Below are 21,752 nucleotides of genomic sequence, written 5' to 3' on the forward strand. Positions count from 1 at the left end.
TAGAGCATCTTAACATATCTTTTTATTTAGTCATAAAAAACATAAGAAACTTTCGTAATATAATATTTTCATATTAAAATAGTGTTAAGTTCATTAACGTATGGTTATAGCTAATAAGATTTTTTTTTTAATAGTTAGGAGACAGGTCATTATTTTTCAGTGCAACGTATTGTTTCAAGGTTTAATTTTTCAACATTTAAATAAGGTATGGTATTTATATAACTAACAAATTGTAAATTATAACATACTATTTATTGTTTATTAAGCATTTAAACAACAATCTATAAATTAATGCGGTAATTTCTTTTAGAATCTTTAATAGTTGTTACATGTTAAAGAGATTCAACACAGGAATACCCATATAATTAAACTGAGTTTTCAAGCGATATTTACTTACAGTAGCCAGCATTCTAAAATATTAACATTTCGAGCCTAATGTTTATCACGTAGTTTTGAGAAGTTAAAGGCAAGTACACCGAATTATTGTTGTAAGAGATTTTCGTATTTATATTAAACAGTTGTAATTGTTTTCACTTTTAAATTATTGAAAATGCAATAGCTTATATTCACTACAAGTTCAATACCTAACAAACACGTGAATAAACAAACTTAACTACCCTTTAAGAATTTAAAAACATACGTAACACTGGTTAGGGAACAAATGTTTTTATGAGACATAAGATGCAATTGTATTAGATAATCAACATGCTATATCAAACCAATTTCAAAAACGTTGTTATATTAAATTGCAATCAATATTAAAACGAGTGTTATTAATTGTTCATTACAAAATGCAGACTAGAGAAGAAAGAAATCTGAATGCAATACATAAAAGGTATACGATGTTTGTCTCGTATATTTTGCCATGATCAAACTAGTTAAAAAATCACACTAAGTTTGTAAAAGCTTTTCAAATAATACAAGTTAACGAAATGCTTTAGGAGTAGGCCTTATGATACGACGATTAAGTAACAACGTTTTTAAACTATTAAAGATGATTTCAATAAATTCATACACAACCATGCATGAGTATCCAATGTACACACCCAAAGCTCCACCGATACTACTACATATGCTTTCATCCTATAAAATATAAAAGAAAACTTTTATAATTTTTGATCAGCTTGTTTCTTAAAGTGTTTTTGTCTACTAAAAGGACTCAAATATCTTAACATATTCCAAGAACCTAAATAACCAATAACGAAAGATATCTCGATATTAAAATATTTGTCATAACTATTTGCCAACTATTATTTTTTGAGCATGTAATGATACTTTACTTACCGTGTATTTCGGCTCTTGAATATGTTCTTCAGAGTTCAGAGTTTGGAAGTATACAACGACACGAACTAAACCTCTGAAAGGAAAAAATAACATTTGAATATGTTCCTCAGAGTTCAGAGTTTGGAAGTATACAACGACACGAACTAAACCGCTGGAAGGAAAAAATAATATTTGTGTTTATAATTATTATTCCTATCATTTCATTAAATCATTATTTTTTATTATGAACATCTTGACATCTAGTCTTGCAACATATTACACATTGTAAAATATTCTGTCATAAAAGATGTTATGCTCAAAGAATGACAATTTCCAACGGATTTTTCAATATTGCTATCATACAGATATCCATCATATTGATAGTTGTTTAATTCTTTAGCTGCTCGAGGTTTGCGATTGTTGACCGGATATGATATAAGAGTATCAAGTGTACACGAGACTTATGTAGCTCTTCTGAAATGAAATCCTTCTGTTGCGTGCAGTTTCTTGTTACACGTGAACAGCTTTTGCCACTGACTTTGAGTTTTCGTCTCTGACAAGAGTGCACGTTTTTCTTCTCGCAGTTGGGGTAAAACGTTTTGAAGCATTTGTTTTGGAGAATTTCTTTATACACTATTTACACTCAATCATACTTATCACAGTCTCACCTCGAAGCTTCACTCCCTTACAGTAGCTTTGTGGTACAATTTCTGATATAAAACTACCAGTTCATCCCGTAAGTAATGTCCGATTTTAGGTTCAGAAGAAGATAAAGGATTTCAAACGCTTTTAATGTTATTTAATCAATAATGAAACATACTTCCTGCCAACGATTCACAAGCTTCTGAATGTCACTTTCATAAAATTCTTGAATGTATAGAGGGTAGTTTTGACATCTTTATGTATTCTAAACTCTTTTCTATCAACATAGTTCTGCAAACTTTGAAATAGATGATAAACATATGAGACAATGTGTGGAGAATAAGGAAGATTTTGAAGTTATTCCAAGTTTAGCTTTTCAATCTTTCCAGACGTGTTCCTTGCTGTATGGAGCCGTGCATTATCGTGGTGTAACACAACACCTTTATGATTGACCAAAGCAGGTGTTTTTTCATTCAGGGCAACATTCAAGCGCTCTAATTGTTGACAGTAGAAGTCTGATGTAATCGTTACATTGGGTGGCAGCAACTCGAAGTGGATTACACCAAAAATATCCAACCGAACGCTTAACAAGACTTTCCTAGGGTGGGAGTCTATTTTGAAACGTGCTTTAGCCAGTGTACCTGCACAGAGACATTATCTGTGGCACTTAACATTTTTATAAAATATCCATTTTTTTTTCATCTCCAGTCAATAATCTCTCCAAAAAAAGGTGCCTTACGTTCACAAGGGTGCAGAAAAGTGCAAATGTCCACTCGTGCTCTAATGTTGGCTTTTGTCAAATCATGAGGTACCCATTTTCCAAGTTTTGACACCTATCCAAGCTGTTGCAGATGGCGGTGATCTGTTAAATGGGTTGAATTAAGCTTCTGTGCTAGCTCTTTAACTGTTACAGCCCAATCTTCATCAAGACGTGGCGCATCACTTAAGCTGTAGTCACCTGATCTGAACGTCTGAAACCACCTTCGACATTTTCTTTCACTGAGAGACTCCGCACCATAAACACCTTGAATGTTTTGTGCAGTGTCTGCTGTACTATTGCCTTTTTAAAACTCATAAAGCATTATATGACTAATGTGTTCCTCAGACACATCCATCTTCACAATGATTTATTTGATTAATGATTTGAAGAAGTGGAGTTGAATTAATTTCTTTCATTTATCTAAACACTTTTATACACGTCCTACTATATATTTTAGCCATTAAAGCCTTCTACAAAGAGAAAAATGGTGATGCAGTGTCTGTATTAACTTTTCGGACATTACTTATGGGATGACCTGATATAATTTCACACACGTATTTTGGACCAGCTTAAGCTTACTTCTTGATATTGTACTTTCGCGGAAAAGGACATTCGATGACAAAATAGAAATGCTCCCCTAATGTCTCAGTAGCTAGTCTCTAGACTTACGACAGTAAAGATCAGGGTTCAGTATCCGTGTTTGTCATAGAATAGATAGCCGACTGTGTATCTTTGCGCTTAACGACAAACAAACGAACAAAACAAATGATGACATTTCTTTGATTTCGAGTGACATCTGAAATTGACAATTTTTTTTTTAATATTTGACAATAATAAACTAATGTGTTTTGAAATATATTCTTGTTCCACATTGAAATATTGAATAAACAATGAGAAATACATAACTTTTGAACAAGATTCACTTCAGTTGAAAACCTTTTGTACAACCAACTCAACATTGGCCTCACTTGATACGTTCTTATTTATCTGAGTAAAACTGATCATGTTTGTTATGTCCTTCAAAGATGATGTTAAAGGACTGAAAGTGAACATTTTCAAAGGTTTTGATGAAATTTTTAGTTGCTACTTCTTTGTAATAAAATATTTTATAACGATAATTAAACTAATTTCAATTATCTACATTTTTAGTACAGTATATTATGTAGTTTTCTACCACAAGGTCCAGGCATATTTTGTTTATTATTAAATTTGCCACTTTGATATATGGTAATCTTGCGTTTTCTTCTTTAAAAATACCTTGATTAGTTTGGTTTGTTTTGAATTTTGTGCAAAGCTACACGAGGGCTATCTAAGCTAGCCGTCCTTAATTTAGCAGTGTAAGATTAGAGGGAAAGCAACTAATCATCATCACCCACTGCCAGCTCTTGGGCTAATTTTTAACCAACGAATAATGGGATTGACTGTCACATTCTAACACCTTCACGGTTGAAAAGTCGAACATGTATGGTGTGATGGAGATTCGAACCCGTGACCCTCAGACTACGAGTCGAGTGCCTTAACTATCTGACTATGCGGGGTCAAAAATACCTTGAACTATCTCCATGCGTCTTCAAAAACAAAAGTGAAAGGTTAAGGCAAGAGGTTAGCTTAGGGTTCATTCAAAACCACATCTCATACTGATTCCAATCTCATTACTTACCAATTACAAGTATTTTCAATAGCATAAAACATTCAATTTAACTAATATTATCAATGTACTGTGAAGAATATGATGTATTTGACTGTACAACGTGTTAGTTGCTGAATCAAAATATATAAATATATATTTTTAGAACTGTCTTTCCAAAATTAAGGTGCGTCTTCCACGATGTAGCGTCCTACAAGGCGTACAATACGGTATGTGCAAAACGCTAAATATTTATGCGATAAACATAATTTTATATTTCTATTATTTTTAAATTCTAACTTCCCTCCTTCTCAGTTGTTTTTCCATTCAATTAAAAAATCAGGACATTCAAGCCATGCTTACGTAGTTGTACTTTTTTGAGTTTTATCTCCAGAGCTTTGGTTAACCTATAAAACGAGAAGGAAGATTACACATATTAGGGGTAAACTGTATGAAGACTTTATAGACAAAAAATCAGCACCATATATCAATAATGAAATTCATGCAGAAAGAAAAACCAAGAGAATGAAACTCAAACTAAAAATGTCATTCACGACTAATTCAAAACATTGATAGCTACTAAAGTAAATTAAATAGAATTTTATCGTTCCAACAGTTCATACAAAAAATAAGAAGAAAAAATATTATAATACTTGGCAGGAAAGTATAAAAACTGTAATTTTTGAAGGAACTTAAGACAATGATGTTACGTGACGTTATAGTTTCACCAGGTGGCAGTAGAAGGTTTGTTACTTGTGGCGTGTTGGTAGGTCGGAAAGTTAGGCGAATAGTTCGTGACATGGTGGTTCCACAAAGGGCGTATTTTTAGAGGTATGTATTGTTTTATTTTTTCTTACCAGAGAACCCGTTGCACATATTATGTAATTTGTTTGTAAATTCGTGAAAAATTAACGGGGAGCTAGATGATTATCTATCGGAGGCCATGTTTACACGAATAATGTTTACGTCTAATATGGATGCAAACTGTTTACTCTGGTCAAGTGACTACGTAACCTCTGTAAATCAACGGATATCAAGATGTTTCAAAATGTGATAACGTCATCAAATTTATAAATTTCCTTTTGATGATAATCGGAGTCTTAAAATTAATATTTGGTCTAACTTGCTTTCCTAATTATACGTAATCCAGAAAATAGTGTTTTATTGTTTCTTATGCTAACTTGAAGTTTTCCATATTTAAATATTTATTTTGTACAATAATTTAGCAACAATCCACTAGAGGACTAATTTCGATAAAAAATCAAATTATATATATGCAACATGCACTAATCTAACTCACAGAGATAAAATGGTTGCGTGGAAAGTTCAAATGTTACGAACGTTATATTACATTAAGTGCAAAGTAATGCACATATCTATACAGTTTGCTTGTATAACTACACTTGAGGGGTGTTTCATCCTAAAGCAAGTAAACTAAACGACTGACTTATTTCCTGTGTGTTACGTGTTGGAACATTTAAAACAACTTATTTTACTTTACTTGTTTGGATAAGTATTATAATTTTTAATACTGTAACTTGAATCTCTGTCTAGATATTTTTGTTTCAGTTTATATATACACTACCTGGCCAAAAAGCATGTGTACACCCCTTCTAATTAGTGAGTTCGTCTATTTCAGCCACACCCACTGCAAACAGGTGCATAACATCAAGCATACAACCATGTAACCTCCATGGACAAACACTGGCAGAAGAATGGGTCGTACTGAAGAGCTCAGTGACTTTCAACGTGGCACTGTCATAGAATGCCACCTTTACAACAAGCCAGTTCGTCACATTTCTGCCCTGCTAGAGATGCCCTGGTCAACTGTAAGTGCTGTTATTGTAAAGTGGAAACGTCTAGGAGCAACAACAGCTCAGCCACGTAGAGCACACAAATTCACAAAAAAAATGTGTCTGTTCACAGCTGCAACATTTACTTCCGAGTTCCAAACTGCCTTTGGAAGCAACGTGAGCTCAATAACTGTTCGTCGGAGCTTCATGAAATGGGTTTTCATAGTCGCACACAAGCCTAAGATCACCATGCGCAGTGCCAAGCGTCGGCTGGAGTGGTGTAAAGCACACTACCATTGGACTCTGGAGCAGTGGTAACGCGTTCTCTGGAGTGATGAATCACGGTTCAATATCTGGCAGTCTGACGGACGAATCTGGGTTTGGTGGATGCCAGGAGAACGTTACTTACCTGAATGCATAGTGCCAACTGTAAAGTTTTGTGGAGGAGGAATAGTAGTCTGGGACTATTTTTCATGGTTTCGGCTAGGCTCTTTAGTTTCAGTGAAGGTAAATCTCAATGCTCGGGCATACAATGACATTCTAGAGAATTGTGTGCTTCCAACTTTCTGAAAACAGTTTGGGGAAGGCCTTTATTTGTTTCACCATGACAATGCCCACGTGCACAAAGCAAGATCCATAAAGATATGGTTTGCCAAAATTGATGTGGAAGAACTTGACTGGCCTGCACAGAGTCCTGACCTTCAATTCATCCCAAAGGTGTTCAATGAGGTTGAAGTTAGCGCAACATCAGTGACCGACCTCACTGATGCTCTTGTGGCTGAATGGGAGCGAATTCCCGCAGTCATGTTCCAAAGTCTAGTGAAAATCCTTCCCAGAAGAGTGGAGGCTATTATAGCAGCAAAGGGGGACCAACTCCATATGAATGCCCATGGTTTTGGAATGAGATGTTCAACAAGCACATATGGGCGTGATGGTTGGGTGTTCACATATTTTTGGCCACGTAGTGTAATGTTACAATGCAAATTTGTATTGTATATTGTAAATAAATACAGAAATTTCTACGAAATACTAAATATTATCTTAACACATGAGAAAAACATTATGAAAGTTCAAACAAATATTATATATAATGTCTAAAAATTGTATTTACATTACCTTCTTTCCTGGTTCCATAATATAAGGCCACTTCGTTGTCGAATACGTCTTCAGAAAGGTAACTTCTCTACAAAAATCAAAATATTACATGGTTATTTCGTACTTAGTTTAATTATAACTGAAACAGTAAAAACGTTTCGGTTTTGTGGTGAAGAATTAGCAATGATATTTTTCTTGTCGCTACGGCTACGTGAGTTTTATATGAATTAATTCGAAAGTGGTTTTAAATTTTTATCTGACACAAAAATATTTCATTGGATATGTTGAAGACGCTTTTGCAATATAGCGAAGTGGTTAAGAAAAAGGCTTAACAATGTTTGTGAATATTTTGCTTTGTTTTGAATTTTGCGCAAAACCACATCAGAGCTATCTGCGCTAACCGTTCCAAAGTCAGCGAATATCAGAATGGGTGTCAATCGCCCTAACCATTTGGCCATGGTGGGCCTAGTTTTGCAAAACCTAATGAGTTTAGACAATTCTACTATAGTAACTTATACTAAATGAAGATTTACATTCTTAAGACTATAAAAAAACATACAAAAGTTAAATATTACATTTTACTGAAAACTTTTATTTATGGCTCGACATTGCCAGGTGGTTAAAGCACTCGATTCGTAATCCAAGCGTCGCAGGTTCGAATCCCCGTCACACCAAATATGCCCTCCCTTTCAGACGCGGGAGCATTATAATTTCACGATCAATCCCAGTATTCGTCGGTAAACGAGTAGCCCAAGGGTTAGCAGTGGGTGGTGATGAATAGCTACCTTCCCTGCTAAAGTAGAGACGGCTAGCGCAGATAGCCCTCGTGTAGCTTTGCGCGAAATTCAAAAGAAACCAAACTATTCCTTCGTGTCAAAATAGTTCATATACTCTTAGATTGTCGTGCAGTACAAATGTTAACGAGGATCAAATAATGGTAATACGGTTAGTAGAAAATATGTTTTATTATTTTGCTAAGTTTTAAAACGTTATTTCTTAAATGAAAAACAATCTTTTTATATTGCATTTTAAGAGAAAGCTAAATTTTTGCATTTACATGAAGAACCAAAAATTTACACGCTAACACTTACTGACACTGAGGCTCACACGGACAGTTTAACTTCATGTCATTAGTATTCTTTATACAGTTGAAAAGATCTGGAAATAAAGAAATATACATGTATTATTATTCCGAATACAGTTTTCAACAGAAGTTCTAACAAAGTTAAAACATTTTATAACAAAAATGAACATAATGTTGTTTGTTGTTTTGAATTATACACAAAGCTACACAATGGGCTATCTGTGCTCTGCCTACCACAGGTATCGAAACCGGGATTTTAGCGTTGTAAGTCCGCAGACATGCTGCTGAACCACTGGGGCAAATGAACATGATAAGTAAATTATAAGTATTATATCAAAGCAGTATTCGTATTGCAAGAACAACTAAAGACTGTAATGAAATTGTCTTCTGTACAGCTAACAAGTGAATAACACTAGAAAGAGTTTAGTAAGACTAGAGGAAAAACAACTCGACATCACTACCCATCGCCAACTCTTGGGCGACAAGTAGGATTGATCGTCGCATTATAAAGCCCCTACGGCTGAAAGGGCGAGCATGTTCAGTGTAACGGGGCGGGAAAATACTGTAGTAAAACTGTATGGTTGAATTTTGTAACTTACTGTACCCTGTTTCTTGAATAAGATGACTTCATACATTGTCTGCTATCTCATCTATTTTCAAGTTAATTCCAGAAGTAGGTCTAGCATAGCCAGATGGATTAGGTGCTCAACTGGTAATCTGAGAGTTACGCGTTTGAATCACCGTCACACCAAACATGTTTGCTCTTTCAGCCGTGTGGGCGTTATAATGCGACGGTCAATTCTACTGTTCGTTGGTAAAAGAGTAGCTCAGAGTTGGCGGTGGGTGGTGAGGACTAGCTGCCTTTCCTCTAGTCTTACACTACCAAATTAAGGACGGCTGGAGCAGATAGCCCTCGTGTAGTTTTGCGCGAAATTAAAAAAACAAACAAACAAATCCAGTTTGTTTGTTGAATTACGTTCATTTTTAGCAGTCTTCATTAGTAGTGACAAAATTATTTTAACTCTCTTCTTGTAAATATACATATCATTATAAAACTATCATAATTGTAAAAATAACGATAAAAATAATAATTAATACAAATAACGTTTTGAATTTTATCATTGTATAAAGTCAAATCAAATACGAAAAAGTCAAATAAGATAATAACTAATGGAATAGCAATTAAAACGCTGAACTAGATTATTATTGTCAAATGTTAATAAACATGAATGAAATGTTGGAAAATTGAAATGTTATAAGACTAAGCTTCGTATTTTTGAAGTATTGTATTTTGCCCGCCATATAACGGTCGAAACTGAAGAAAATCAAATATAAAATGATAAAAGTGAATTTTAATTCCTTTTTAACGATTCACACAACTTCATTCTTATACTATTGTGCAAAAGGATCCACTGAATTTAACGAATTCGCTTAGAACAGATTAATATTTGTTCTAAAATAGTAAAAAATAACATTCACTCATAGTAAATTCGTCGAGAATGAAATACATTTTGTTTTGATGACTTCAATCCTTCCTTGAAATGTTTATTTAATCGTAAACTTCTAAAACACTGTTTTTCACATAAGACAAGTTTGATTATTTGATTGAGCTGACGATTATTACTAATGCATAATTTGTTTCATTATATTCAAACAGCTGAATTTCTAACATTATCAAACTTATTTCTTTCTGAAACTGATTTTTCAATACATGGCAAACAGAAGTTAAGACTGATAGACGGTGTATCTAAACTGCAATGTGGGTCCTTTTCAGCAGTCACCTCCAAAACCTAGGATACATTTTATATCCCACATTATGACCTGTACACTAGTGTATTTGTTAACTTTCTGGCAACTACCTTTAGAATAAAAGTGAATAATTTACTCACCTGTGTCTTTTTGTTCATTGCAAATATTAACCTTAGAATTAGTTCTGAGCTTAGGCAACCAGGATACCTGACAGCCACATCGTTCTTCTATATCTTTCTGTAAGCAGTTGTCTTGGCACTCCTTTTGAATCAAACATATTTATATTTGTCGTTATTTTCTACATATACCATAACACGACTAGTTAACGTCATTATTTTTTATGTTCTATATAAATACAATCCATTTAAGAGAGAACTGTTCATAGAGTAGATAAACAGAATTAATAACCTTTGCAAAGTTGAGGAAAAAAAATATTTGCTTTTCGTAAATATATATGAAGTTTTGGATTATTGAAAAATCACATTTTTAATTTTTACAACACTATTAAATTGTGGTTGTCTAGTTTCATATTTGTTAAAATATATTTTACTGATGAGTTTCCAGCAAATGTTTTATTTATTTTATCAATAAAAATTAAGTATCATTTAGTTATATTTATAAATATATAACTTTATTTGTGTTTCGTAAATTAACAATCATTATTACATTGGAACTTAACAAATATGATAGTTTTGAAAATGTTGCATATAAATATATATATTTTGTAGTCAAAAACAGTTCTGTAACTTCTAATAGAATTCAATCAAGTGCAAAAATATATTATCTAAAGTAATATACGTAAGCAGGTTATTTAACTCATTCAGTTATTCGTACAAACCATTGCAGAATACGATATCTTTTTCATTTGAAGATCTTCCAAAAAATCTGGCCATTCACTTCGACATTTATCAGGATAAGGGGAAGGCAGACGAGTTATGTTAATCTGATAAAATAAAGTTGACTTGAAATGTCAGCTATTAGATCGTATCTTAGTTATTATAGTTGTAATTTCTATATATATATTTATATATATATATATAATTAAACTGTATTTTAAATATTTTACTAAGCTTTGTAGATGGAATTGTGCTGCACTTTATTTCGTGTACTTTCTATAATTACGTAAGTATGTTTAAGCATGTTTAATATATAAATCGCATATACACAAATTCTACCTAACGAGAATTAATAAATATTATCTTATTCTAAATTTTATACACATTTCAGTTATCTAGCTACATCTAGGAAAACTTTGTATATATGTGTGTAAAAGGAAATTTGTTTTTGTAAACTGTATAGGTAAAATAACATCTTACCTGCGTTAAACCAACATATGTTGATTCTCCAGGTTTCAAATACATCGAATCTTTATTTATGGAACCAACTGCTGTCGAAAAATGAATTAGGATGAGAGCACCGCGTTCTTCAATAAATGGCAGATATTGGTCCGGTTCAATATTCAGAGTTAAATCTAATCCTGTGATACAAACGTAAAAAAATCTAATAAAGTCATTCAATCATTTTTCATATTGTTGTACTATTTTATAAATTTGCGGGTAACTATTAAACACTTTGCGCAGAATCAGTTTTAATAATGCACACCTTACAGTCTCGAACGAATTCGAATAAAGTAAAACTTATGCACAATTTTAATCACATATATAAACATACAAAACATATTAAAAGAGAATACAGTTAAATTTCTCTTAACAAATCATAAAAGTTAAAGGCATACTTCGTATAACCCTTTTAAAATTTTGGTTGGAAAACATTCTTTCAAATGAAGTCACGGTTAAAAGGTTAGACATTTTTTCTGTAACTAATATTTTAAATTTTACATTGCTACCTACTATAATTTCAAATAGCTGAACATTCTAATCTTAATTTGGAAGTTAATTAAATGTCGATATGTGTCAAATTTATAACATTTGCTAACAAGATTGATACACACAGTTTTCTTTTTAACACCAATATATTTTAATATACAAAAAACAATACAAGTTATAATAACTGTTATTACCAATAATGATTTATATACAAAAATTTTACTCTAGCTTACAAATAATATTGCATCTTTTATCTGGTATGAAACTGGATATTTTATTGGCGGGTCACGATAAGCGAATCAGTTTAGAGTTGATATCAGTGCAGTTCACTTACCACTTAGCTCTATTTTTAGTTGGTCTCATGCCGTTTTCAAGCTGACTTTTTCCGACGAATATATCTAATGTCATCTTAAAAATACTAACGACTAAAGTTAGTTCAGTGAAGTTCAACGTTTTGCAGTGTTCGAAATCTATTATGGTTCCAGGTCAAGCATCTTTAGTTTTCCAATTAAGAAACGTTTATCATAGTTACATCTTCCGAGGTTTATAGTATACTAACTGTAGCAAACCAACAATATAATTACTATCACTCGGCGTGTCGGTTTATAAACGTTAAGGCGATGTTCAAGAAATTTCAGATGTCAGTAATCTAAAACATATATTGTTAAATTTTTACACTCAAGAATGTTTTACAGATTTAGAGAATAGGTGAGAATTTTGCAGCACATATTTAATACTATATGTTACATGCATTTCTAAACATATATTTAACTTTAAAAAGCATCAATATTAAAATAAAAACATAATAGTGAATCCGTTACAACATACGTTAGGGATAATATAAAGCTCACTATTAATGAAATTTTATCTTATGTTCGTTGACAGAAAAACATTGTACCGTTCGTAATTAAAAAGTTGTTTTTGTGAAAAGTAAAATATTTTACTTTTGAATAAAACTTAAGACTGAAACAAAGCGGATTTTTTTGGTATCAGAATGTATGATTTATAACTTGACTAACATTTAAAGAACATAAATAAAATCGATATTTATGGATGATTATATAATACGTATTATAATGCCTGCTTTGGAAAAGCTTAAACGCTTAATTTTTCGGATGTTGAAGAACTTTTAGGAATACCATTATCATATGGATAATGGTAAAGACTGTGAATATCTTAGTTGTTTCAACTGACAGTGGACTGAAGTTGAGTGACTCTTCTTGCATTTCTGAGTAAAATAATATATTTTGGCATTACTATTTTGTAATATACTTACTACTATGTATTAATTTTAATATCGATGTTTGTTTTAGTAAAATATATATTTAGAAATGCATGTAAATTCTAGTGTTAAATATGTGTTGTGAAATTTCCACCCATTCCTTAAATTAGTAGGAGATTTTCGAATGTAAGAATAAAAAAAATATGTTTTACATTGCTGTCAATTAAAATTTCTAGAACCTCGCCTTAACGCTTGTAAGCCGACATGCCTAGAGACAGTTTTATATTGTTGGTTTGCTACAGTTAGTATGCTATAAACCTCAGAAGCTACAACTACGATAAGCACTTATTAATCAGGAAACTACAGGTACTTGACCAGGAATATTTATAGATTTCGAATTTTACAAACCGTTCAACTTCAGCGGATTACCATCAGACCTTGGTATTTCTACAAAAACATTACATAACTTCAGTGGTAAAAAACAAACAAACACTCACGTGTGATCAGTGAAAATTTATTAACTACCCGTTAAGTGAACTCTACTGATATAAACTGGAAAGTATTCGGTCATTATGAATGGTGATAAAATATCCAGTTCCAGACCAAATAGAAAATGCAATATTGTTTGTGTATTTTTAAAACTCTGTATATAATCATTAGCTGAAATAACTATTTATTTTAACCATTATTATAAATTATATCATTGTTTGTATATTAAGATTTATTTGTGTTAATAAAGAAAACTGTGTTTATCAATTTTGTTGGCAAATATCACAATTTTGATACATATCGAAATTCAATTAACTTCGAAATTAAAATTAAATTCCGACTATTTGAAATGGTAATACATAACATAATAAATCGGAGACTTGTTCGGAATAAATTATATTACGTAACAGTTATCGTATGGATAGTAGTAGAAACTGTGAAAGATTTTAGTAGATTTAACTGACAAATTTATTCCTCCGATGGATTGAAATTAAGCGAATCTTCTTTTATTTGTGAGTAAACTAATATTGTTAAAAATCTGATCAATATATCATTAATAACTCATAAATGATAATATAATTGTAATATAAATGATAATATAATTGTGATATAAATCAATTATAAATGATAGTAAGAAAATCACTCACCAAAATGTGGACCAATCTGAGAGACTCGGGTAAATGAATTTTGTTGGTGAACTTTCGAATTGATAACAAAGCAATTTCCTTGTGTGGTTGTTGGTTTCACAATAAAATCACTAAACCATAGCCATACAATGTCAGAATACAATTAATATAAGAGAAATTCAGTAGATTAACAAGATTTATATCAGCAAACTTTATAAATCGCGTAAATTGACGTTGCGTCATTTTAACATCATTTCTTTACCTGACTCATCACCAGTAAGATCATATTGTAAGATGAACTAAAAGTATGTCAAGTAAAATGAACAATTTTTTTTTGCTGTCAATTTCAAATGTACAAAATAAATGTTTAATAATACTACCTTGATTAGCCCTCATGACAAAACTATGTTTTAGTATAAATATTTCAAGCTGTAACATTATTTGGTTAGTTACAACTGTAGTTTTACCCCCTAAAATTGTGTGTTGCGTTGACTGTACCTGTTCTTCTATAGCTACGTTTTCTATTGTATTGTTTCTTATGTACCCTTTATGTTCCTGTAATTTGGACTTCAACTTCCCTTTAGTTTCACCAATATAAGTATTACTACGTTATTCTATTTTATCTCTATTTTAATTTTTTATATTTCCTACTACATCCGTCCCTGGTAGCAAAGTCGTATGTCTGTCGACTTATACTGCTAGAAACTGCCTTTCGATATCTGTGGTAGACAGAGTACAGTTATCCACCTTTGTAACTAGCCTTGGTTTAACTACAAACAATCGAACATTTGTTTTATTTTACTCTTAGCTTTAAAACTGGACGAAAGTTTTCTTGTTTCTTAAAGAAAAACATTAAGAGAATTGACTTGCTTATTTTGGAATATATGTTAAATTAAAAAAAAAGATTGTATGTTAATTCTGGAATAGATGTTAAACTTTGTTGATCATGGTACATATGGCAAATTTAAAGATTCTTTGTTCATTCTGGAAAATATAATAAATTTAAAGATGCCTTGTTAATCCTGGAATAAATGGTAAATTTGGTGATTCTATGTTAATTTTGGAATATATGGTAAATTTGGTGGTTCTATGTTAATCATGGAAAATATAGTGTAAACGTAAAGATTATTTGTTAATTTTATGGCAAATTTAAAGATTCTATGTTCATGCTGGAATATGTAATGAATTTAAATATTATTCATAAGTTTTAAAATGAACGAGAAACACAAAACAGGATCAACAAAATGGAATAAAAACCATAACTGTACTAGTTTTTAAAGAATCTATCAAAAGCTGATACAATGGAGTATAAGGGAAAAGATCTTCCTTTTATTTGACAAAAAATAAACAGACACAGACACAGACTTCGTGAAGCTATGAAACAAGCAACAATTATTCTATGCCATTAATGAAAACTGGAATGTTACAGTCCTATCACTGCAATGAGACTTACATTATTCTTATTGTGGTCGAAGAGTTGAGCTATTTTTCCATTCCAAAATACTGTATCTTCCCATGCTATTTTATTATTAAAGTATGCTTTTCTGGATATATTAAACACAGTAAGATTATCTTCAAATCAAACTTCGAGAAGCACAAAAAATAAGCCATCAGTATGTTGTACCGTACAAAAACACCTAATTAACTGATCATAAGACAGCATTATAGAAATAATAATCTAACAGCAGAACATGAAATAAGAAATACGTAAACCGATATGCTAGCGGTACAATTCCATATAAATCAAGTTTTCGTATTTTTCTTGAAGAAGTTAATTGTGCTGACGAATGTTTGTTAACTTTTTTCTTTGAAACGGAATGACGTTTATATGAATCAAAAATAAATTTTATGTTTAGTATGCAAGTTTAATGTTTATATGTATTTGTTTTAGTTATAACTCAACCTATCTATGATCTCCGTCCAGAATTTTTAGGAGGTGAACTTCAGGAAAAGCAGCTGATGAACAACCATTCACAGTCAACTTTTAGCCTACTTGTGTCAAAATAAACTGAGCGAATTGTCCTTCACTCCTATAACATAAGTTCGGCCCCAAGGTACCGTGATGGGAACAAACACGAAACTTCAGCATATAAAACACTGGCCGCACTAAACCCACGGAAAAAAAAATTGTTTGTTTGTTGTTATTTTTTAATGTCATGCAAAGCTACACAAGGGCAACCCACGCCACCCGTCCCTAATTTAGCAGTTTAAGTCTAGAAGAAAAGCAGCTAGTCATCGCCACCCACCACCAAACGTGGGGTTACTCTCTTACTAACAAATATTGTAATGTGTCATTAATTATAACGCCCCCACGGCCGCACATGTTTGTTGTGGTGGAGATTCGAACCCGTGGCCCTCAGATTACGAGTCGAGCACCCAAACCACCCGGATATGCCAGGCCGCTAGCAGAAAATCGTATATATATATACATATATATATATAGGATATAAAATTAAATGCTTACTATTTACGTTCAACAACATTAGAATGATAAAGAAATATAACAAACTGAGAATTATTTAATGAATTATAAATCTACGTTTATATCAATTCAACAACTTTCATTTTTCACTTGTTTATCATTAATTCCAATTTAATTAGTACATTTGTATATTTATTTGTTTAATTATAACAATATTATGGAGACAACATGCCTACCTGGGTCTTTTGCAGCTGTTATGTAGGAACATACAGCGGTGTACAAACGTTTCCAGTTGATGACCAAGTTGCTGCATAAGTGTTCGATTACGAAGTTCAAGCTCAGCCAGCCAGGTTGTGAGGTTTTGCCTTACTATTTCATTGTAATGTTGTAAGTCTTCAATACCAGTGTTACTTCCACTGTTATTATCTGAAGCTTCGGTAGAATTGGTTACGAATGACTGTTCTTTCTGTAACTGCAAAATGAGCTATGTTTACGTACAGACGAAATAAAATTTTGTCAGCTGGTCACAAAAACATGTGATGTCTTGTCACCGCATAAACGAGCAAACATCTCTGTTTTATGTGTGTGTATATATATATATACATACATATAGATAAAGAATAACAATAAAACCAGAATGCTAGAATTTTGTCAATATAAGCACATTCAAACAGCGAACACCTTTTATAAGCACAAGAGGATAAAAGGAGAAGCCTCCAGATGGAAATACTAACAACGAAATAGATTAAATTTGTCTATGTAAACGATTTGGCTCATTCAATCCGTGATTAACACGAGGGTGCACACATGAGTGAATGTTGGTTCAGATGATTACTTTGTAAAAACAAATGTACTTTTGAAATTCAAGTTAAATAAAAAGCGCGATCTAATAAAACCGTTTAGTGTACGAAACCTTATAAACGAAAATATAAGAACCTAATGACAATTGGAGCTTTAACATAGGTTTGAAGTATCATCAAACGAATAAGAAAACTTGGGAGTGGAAGAGCAGTGGAATACATTCAAAGAATAAAAAAATTGGTGAAGACAAGTACTGAAGCTGCCTATGAATGTCCTCTCTGTAATTTCAAAAAGATTTGGTTTGTTTTGAATTTCGCTCAAAGCTACCGAGGGCTATCTGCAGTAGTCGTCCCTAATTTAGCAGTGTAAGACTAGAAGGAAGGCAACAAGTCATCACCATCCACCGCCAACTCTTGGGCTGCTCTTTTACTTACGAATAGTAGGATTGACCATAAGAATATAACTCCCCCACGACTGAAAGGACGAATCTATTTGGTGTGACGGGGACTCGAGCCCGAACTCTCAGATTAAGAGTCGAGTACCTTAACCACCTGGCTATGCCGGACAACTTCAAAAAGAGTTATGTTTAAATAAAGTTGAACTAATTAATATTATATTGATCAATACCAGTCTACTATCATCTTATTATAATAATTCAATTTTGAAAAAGTATTTAATCTATTTAAGAAGCAGCCATCACTTAGAAATTTTTGACATAAATAATAAGTGTTAAACATTATCAAAAATAGATAACGGTTTGCATAACAGTAAATAGTTTCGATTGCAAAAAGATGTAACAGTCATATTGCACTGGATATTTAAAACATAATTTAGTGTTCGAGATAAAATTGAACTAAATAAGAGGTTTACAAATAAGCAAGTAAATAAATCAAATAATGTATTCTATATTTCTATAACTATAATACCATCAAATAAGCAAGTAAATGTAATATTGCCTTACATAATTATTTTGTATAAAACCTTATCAAAAAATGGGTAAAGATGAAGTAAGTACCGAATACGGAGGCCTGGTATGGCCAAACGTGTTAAGGCGTTCGACTCGTAATCCCAGGGTCGCGCGTTCGAATCCCGGTCGTACCAAACATGCTCGCCCTTTCAGCTGTTTGTGGGGGTGTTATAATGTGACGGTCAATCCTACTATTCGTTGGTGAAAGAGTAGCCCAAGAGTCAGCGGTGGGTGGTGATGACTAGCTGCCTTCCTCTAATCTTACCCTGCTAAATTAGGGACGGCTAGCGCAGATAGCCCTGGAGTAGCTTTGCACGAAATTAAAAAAACAAACAAACCTAATATGGAATAAACACATTACACTAACCGTAAATACACATCTGCTGTATTTTACTGAAAAATATCAATATTTTTATAGACTGTAAAGCAAGAACTGAAATTTCTTATATCGTTTTAAAGAGATATAGGTAATAGGAGCACAACAACATGAAAAATGTTTTTTTTCCACAAGCTTTTAAGATGTAACATAAATTCAACAATAAAAGAAAAACTGCATAAATGATCACTTTTGTAACTTACTTGTTTATAATCCTCGAAAACATAATTATGCTCTGAACATTTGTATTCTACTGATGTTTAGATTACCGGTAATATTAAACATACTATTTGTTTTCAATATTTTAATGATAAAGGTATAAAACTTGAAAATTAAATATTAATATAGTTTCATTTGACAAGACACATGAAAACAGAATGAAACTAAGAATCAGAGAATGATTTCTCTATGTTCGTTATCGAAATCAAAGTGCTTTAAATTTGAAATTGAACGAGATGTCTTGGAGATAAATGGTAACTGGAATTATTTATACTATAGTGGTATAAGTAAAAGTTGATATGTATTAATACTCTCAACTGACTGCGAGGATACATGTTGGCAACCATAAACCAAATGACTTGTTGACTCTTACGTACTTCTGGTGTAAATTAAAAGACAAGAAGTTTCATCGTTAGATTATTTTGAGAAGCCCAAAAGTTACCTACTCATTTTACGAAAAAATATTTGACAATTTCGTTTGCATTATTACTTTGTTTATGTACATAACATATATTCACTTTTATCCAAAAACAGCTCATTTACCCTAACATAGCTACTTTATATTCTAATTGGCATATTCAAAATATAGTTCTAGTATTATCTATTCAAATTTGTACATTATATATATATTCGCTATTCATATATCCCCAGTTAAAAATTAAATACATGTTATTTAACCCAACAATCGAACTATTAAATTGATTAAACATAAACAAATGTTGTTTTGAATTAATCCGGAATTCAATAAAACAGTGACGTCATGCCCAAGTATACTTGTCATTAGTATATGAATAACATTTCACAAAAAATTACTCTCTTTCCTTACCTTGTGTGAGCACAAAGCGTTTTCCAAATACTGAGGCAATTCAATATCAGAGGGTTTTTCACAGAGACGATCTACCCTTACTGGGTTAATATTGCATATGGTCACAGCGGGAAATAGCAGATCGTCTGGAGTAGTCATTTTAAGACTAACTGTTACAGGATATTTCCAGTAGTCGCAAACTAAGCCATATATGTCCAAGAACGCTTTGGTTCCTAATGACAGAAAAACAACAAGCCAAAGTGTTTTACGGATATAGGAATCAACACGACATATATTGTTTAATCCAGGAATTCCAGATGTAGAGATAGTTTCTTTTAATGTATTCATCATAGGTATTAAGTAATTTCTCTTGAACTAAATCCTTAAGAAAAGTTAACTTGAATATTTTGGAGATCACAAATGGCTCTTTTCAGCGATACTTGAGATAGTAGTGACGCTTTATTTATTAATGTGTTATTATCAGTCAAGCTGTACATGGGCATTGGTTTATAATTGTGTGTGCCATGTAGTATTGTTACTCAGTTTAGACACCTACTATTACTTATTACGTCACGTCTAATACGATATACGTCCACAAAATATATACTTTGTTGATACACTTCCAGGGACTTGATCAATATTTGTTGAACGAACAAATAATCTCAGTACAAAGTGACAAAAAATGACTTTTCAAATTGGAAAAGGCTTTTATCGGAATTAGTTATAGTGATTGTAGCAGTAAACTTGTTTAGATTTATAAGTACTTTAAATTAAGTGAAAACATTAAAAAAGTTAAGAAAAAATTCTCTTTCTTTAGCGAATCCCATTAGATTTATTGCTAGCATGTTGCATAAATAGTTTTTTGGAAATAATAATGTTTAATACTTGTTATGTTTACTAAAGGACTAAAATACCTTAACAAATTCTAAAAACTCATATATGGTAAAATGTTAAAGTGGAAAAAGACATCCTGATATTAAAATATGTGTAACAATTGTTTATTAGATTCTATGTTTTGTGGACAATGACTCTTTACTTATTGTTTATTTGGACTCCTGAGTACTTTTTCTTAGTAGTATACAAAGATCGAACTAATTCACTGCAGAGACAAGAGATCAAATAAAGTTTCGTGTTTATATTTTTGGGATATCTAAGACATTATAATCAGTGTTACTAATTCCTATTTCTATCACATCAATATATCACTAATGTGTGTTATATATACAGAGAGAGAGAAAGGAAAAACATATTTAAACTATTTCAGGACCTCACCACGTTTTTATAGTCAATGTCACATACTTGACTACTGTGAATCTTAACAATAGTCTTGTAGCATAGTAACATTGTAAAACTCCCAGTTGTAAAGCTGTTATACTTTCTAAAAACCATTCACTTCAACAAGAATGTGGGTTTCTAGTAATTGTTTTAATGTTCTTAAGTTCTACGTTTGGTAAGTTGGCGGTTTCTATTTGTTTTCCTTCTGCTTAAAGTGTGTGACGTTGAATAGGTATGTCGTAGAAATAACTGGCGTCCAAAAAGAGTTCTGTCTTCAGTTTATGTCGTTTGTTACACATTGACGGCTCTTTTTCCACTGACATTACAAGATGGCTTAATTTACTTACTATGGCTAAGGTAGAACTTTATGCAGTTCTTTTATCTAGATAATTCTGGTATTCCACATGGATTTCTATATCTTTATTTTTTAATAACCTAAAGTACAGAGGAAATTGTTAACTTCAAAAACCTATCAGATACGAACATATCTTTATGGTCTAAACGTGATAATAGTTTGCATCGTGAAAGACTACTGTTGTACCTACACTAAACGGACGAACGTTTCGTGACATCACACTTTCTAAATATATTCAAACAATGTAAAAATTTAGTTTTGATACATTTCGTTCCACAATATCTTTATATCAGTTGTGGTGGTTATACTTTAATTTAGCATAGTAATATCTCTATAGATATATATGCAGAAATAAA

At 32.0% G+C, this 21,752-nt stretch overlaps 1 protein-coding gene across 1 annotated transcript; it reads right to left on the reverse strand.

The window, feature by feature from the left end:
* Positions 1-304: 304 nt before the first annotated feature.
* Positions 305-20,182, reverse strand: LOC143254560 (acid-sensing ion channel 1A-like). Its single transcript, XM_076509720.1, has 11 exons — positions 19,788-20,182; positions 16,835-17,070; positions 14,198-14,307; positions 11,330-11,490; positions 10,852-10,956; positions 10,154-10,274; positions 8,272-8,338; positions 7,202-7,268; positions 4,656-4,699; positions 1,285-1,357; positions 305-1,083 (listed from the first exon to the last, which is right to left on the reverse strand). Exons 1-11 carry the CDS (start codon positions 20,115-20,117, stop codon positions 925-927), a joined length of 1,473 nt encoding a protein of 490 aa, XP_076365835.1. The 5' UTR covers positions 20,118-20,182; the 3' UTR covers positions 305-924.
* Between the last annotated feature and the right edge of the window lie 1,570 nt (positions 20,183-21,752).

The sequence above is a fragment of the Tachypleus tridentatus genome, chromosome 6, assembly GCF_004210375.1.
Source record: "Tachypleus tridentatus isolate NWPU-2018 chromosome 6, ASM421037v1, whole genome shotgun sequence".
Classification (NCBI taxonomy): domain Eukaryota; kingdom Metazoa; phylum Arthropoda; class Merostomata; order Xiphosura; family Limulidae; genus Tachypleus; species Tachypleus tridentatus.

What these genes read in the sequence shown, in the direction of transcription:
- LOC143254560 (XM_076509720.1), bottom strand. Translation starts at nt 20,117, where the DNA reads ATGATGAATACATTAAAAGAAACTATCTCTACATCTGGAATTCCTGGA. An exon ending in ACGCTTTGTGCTCACACAAG is followed by an intron (nt 17,071 to 19,787) that starts GTAAGGAAAGAG and finishes CTCATTTTGCAG; the next exon opens with TTACAGAAAGAACAGTCATT. An exon ending in CCGTGTGAGCCTCAGTGTCA is followed by an intron (nt 7,269 to 8,271) that starts GTAAGTGTTAGC and finishes TGATTTTTGTAG; the next exon opens with AGAAGTTACCTTTCTGAAGA.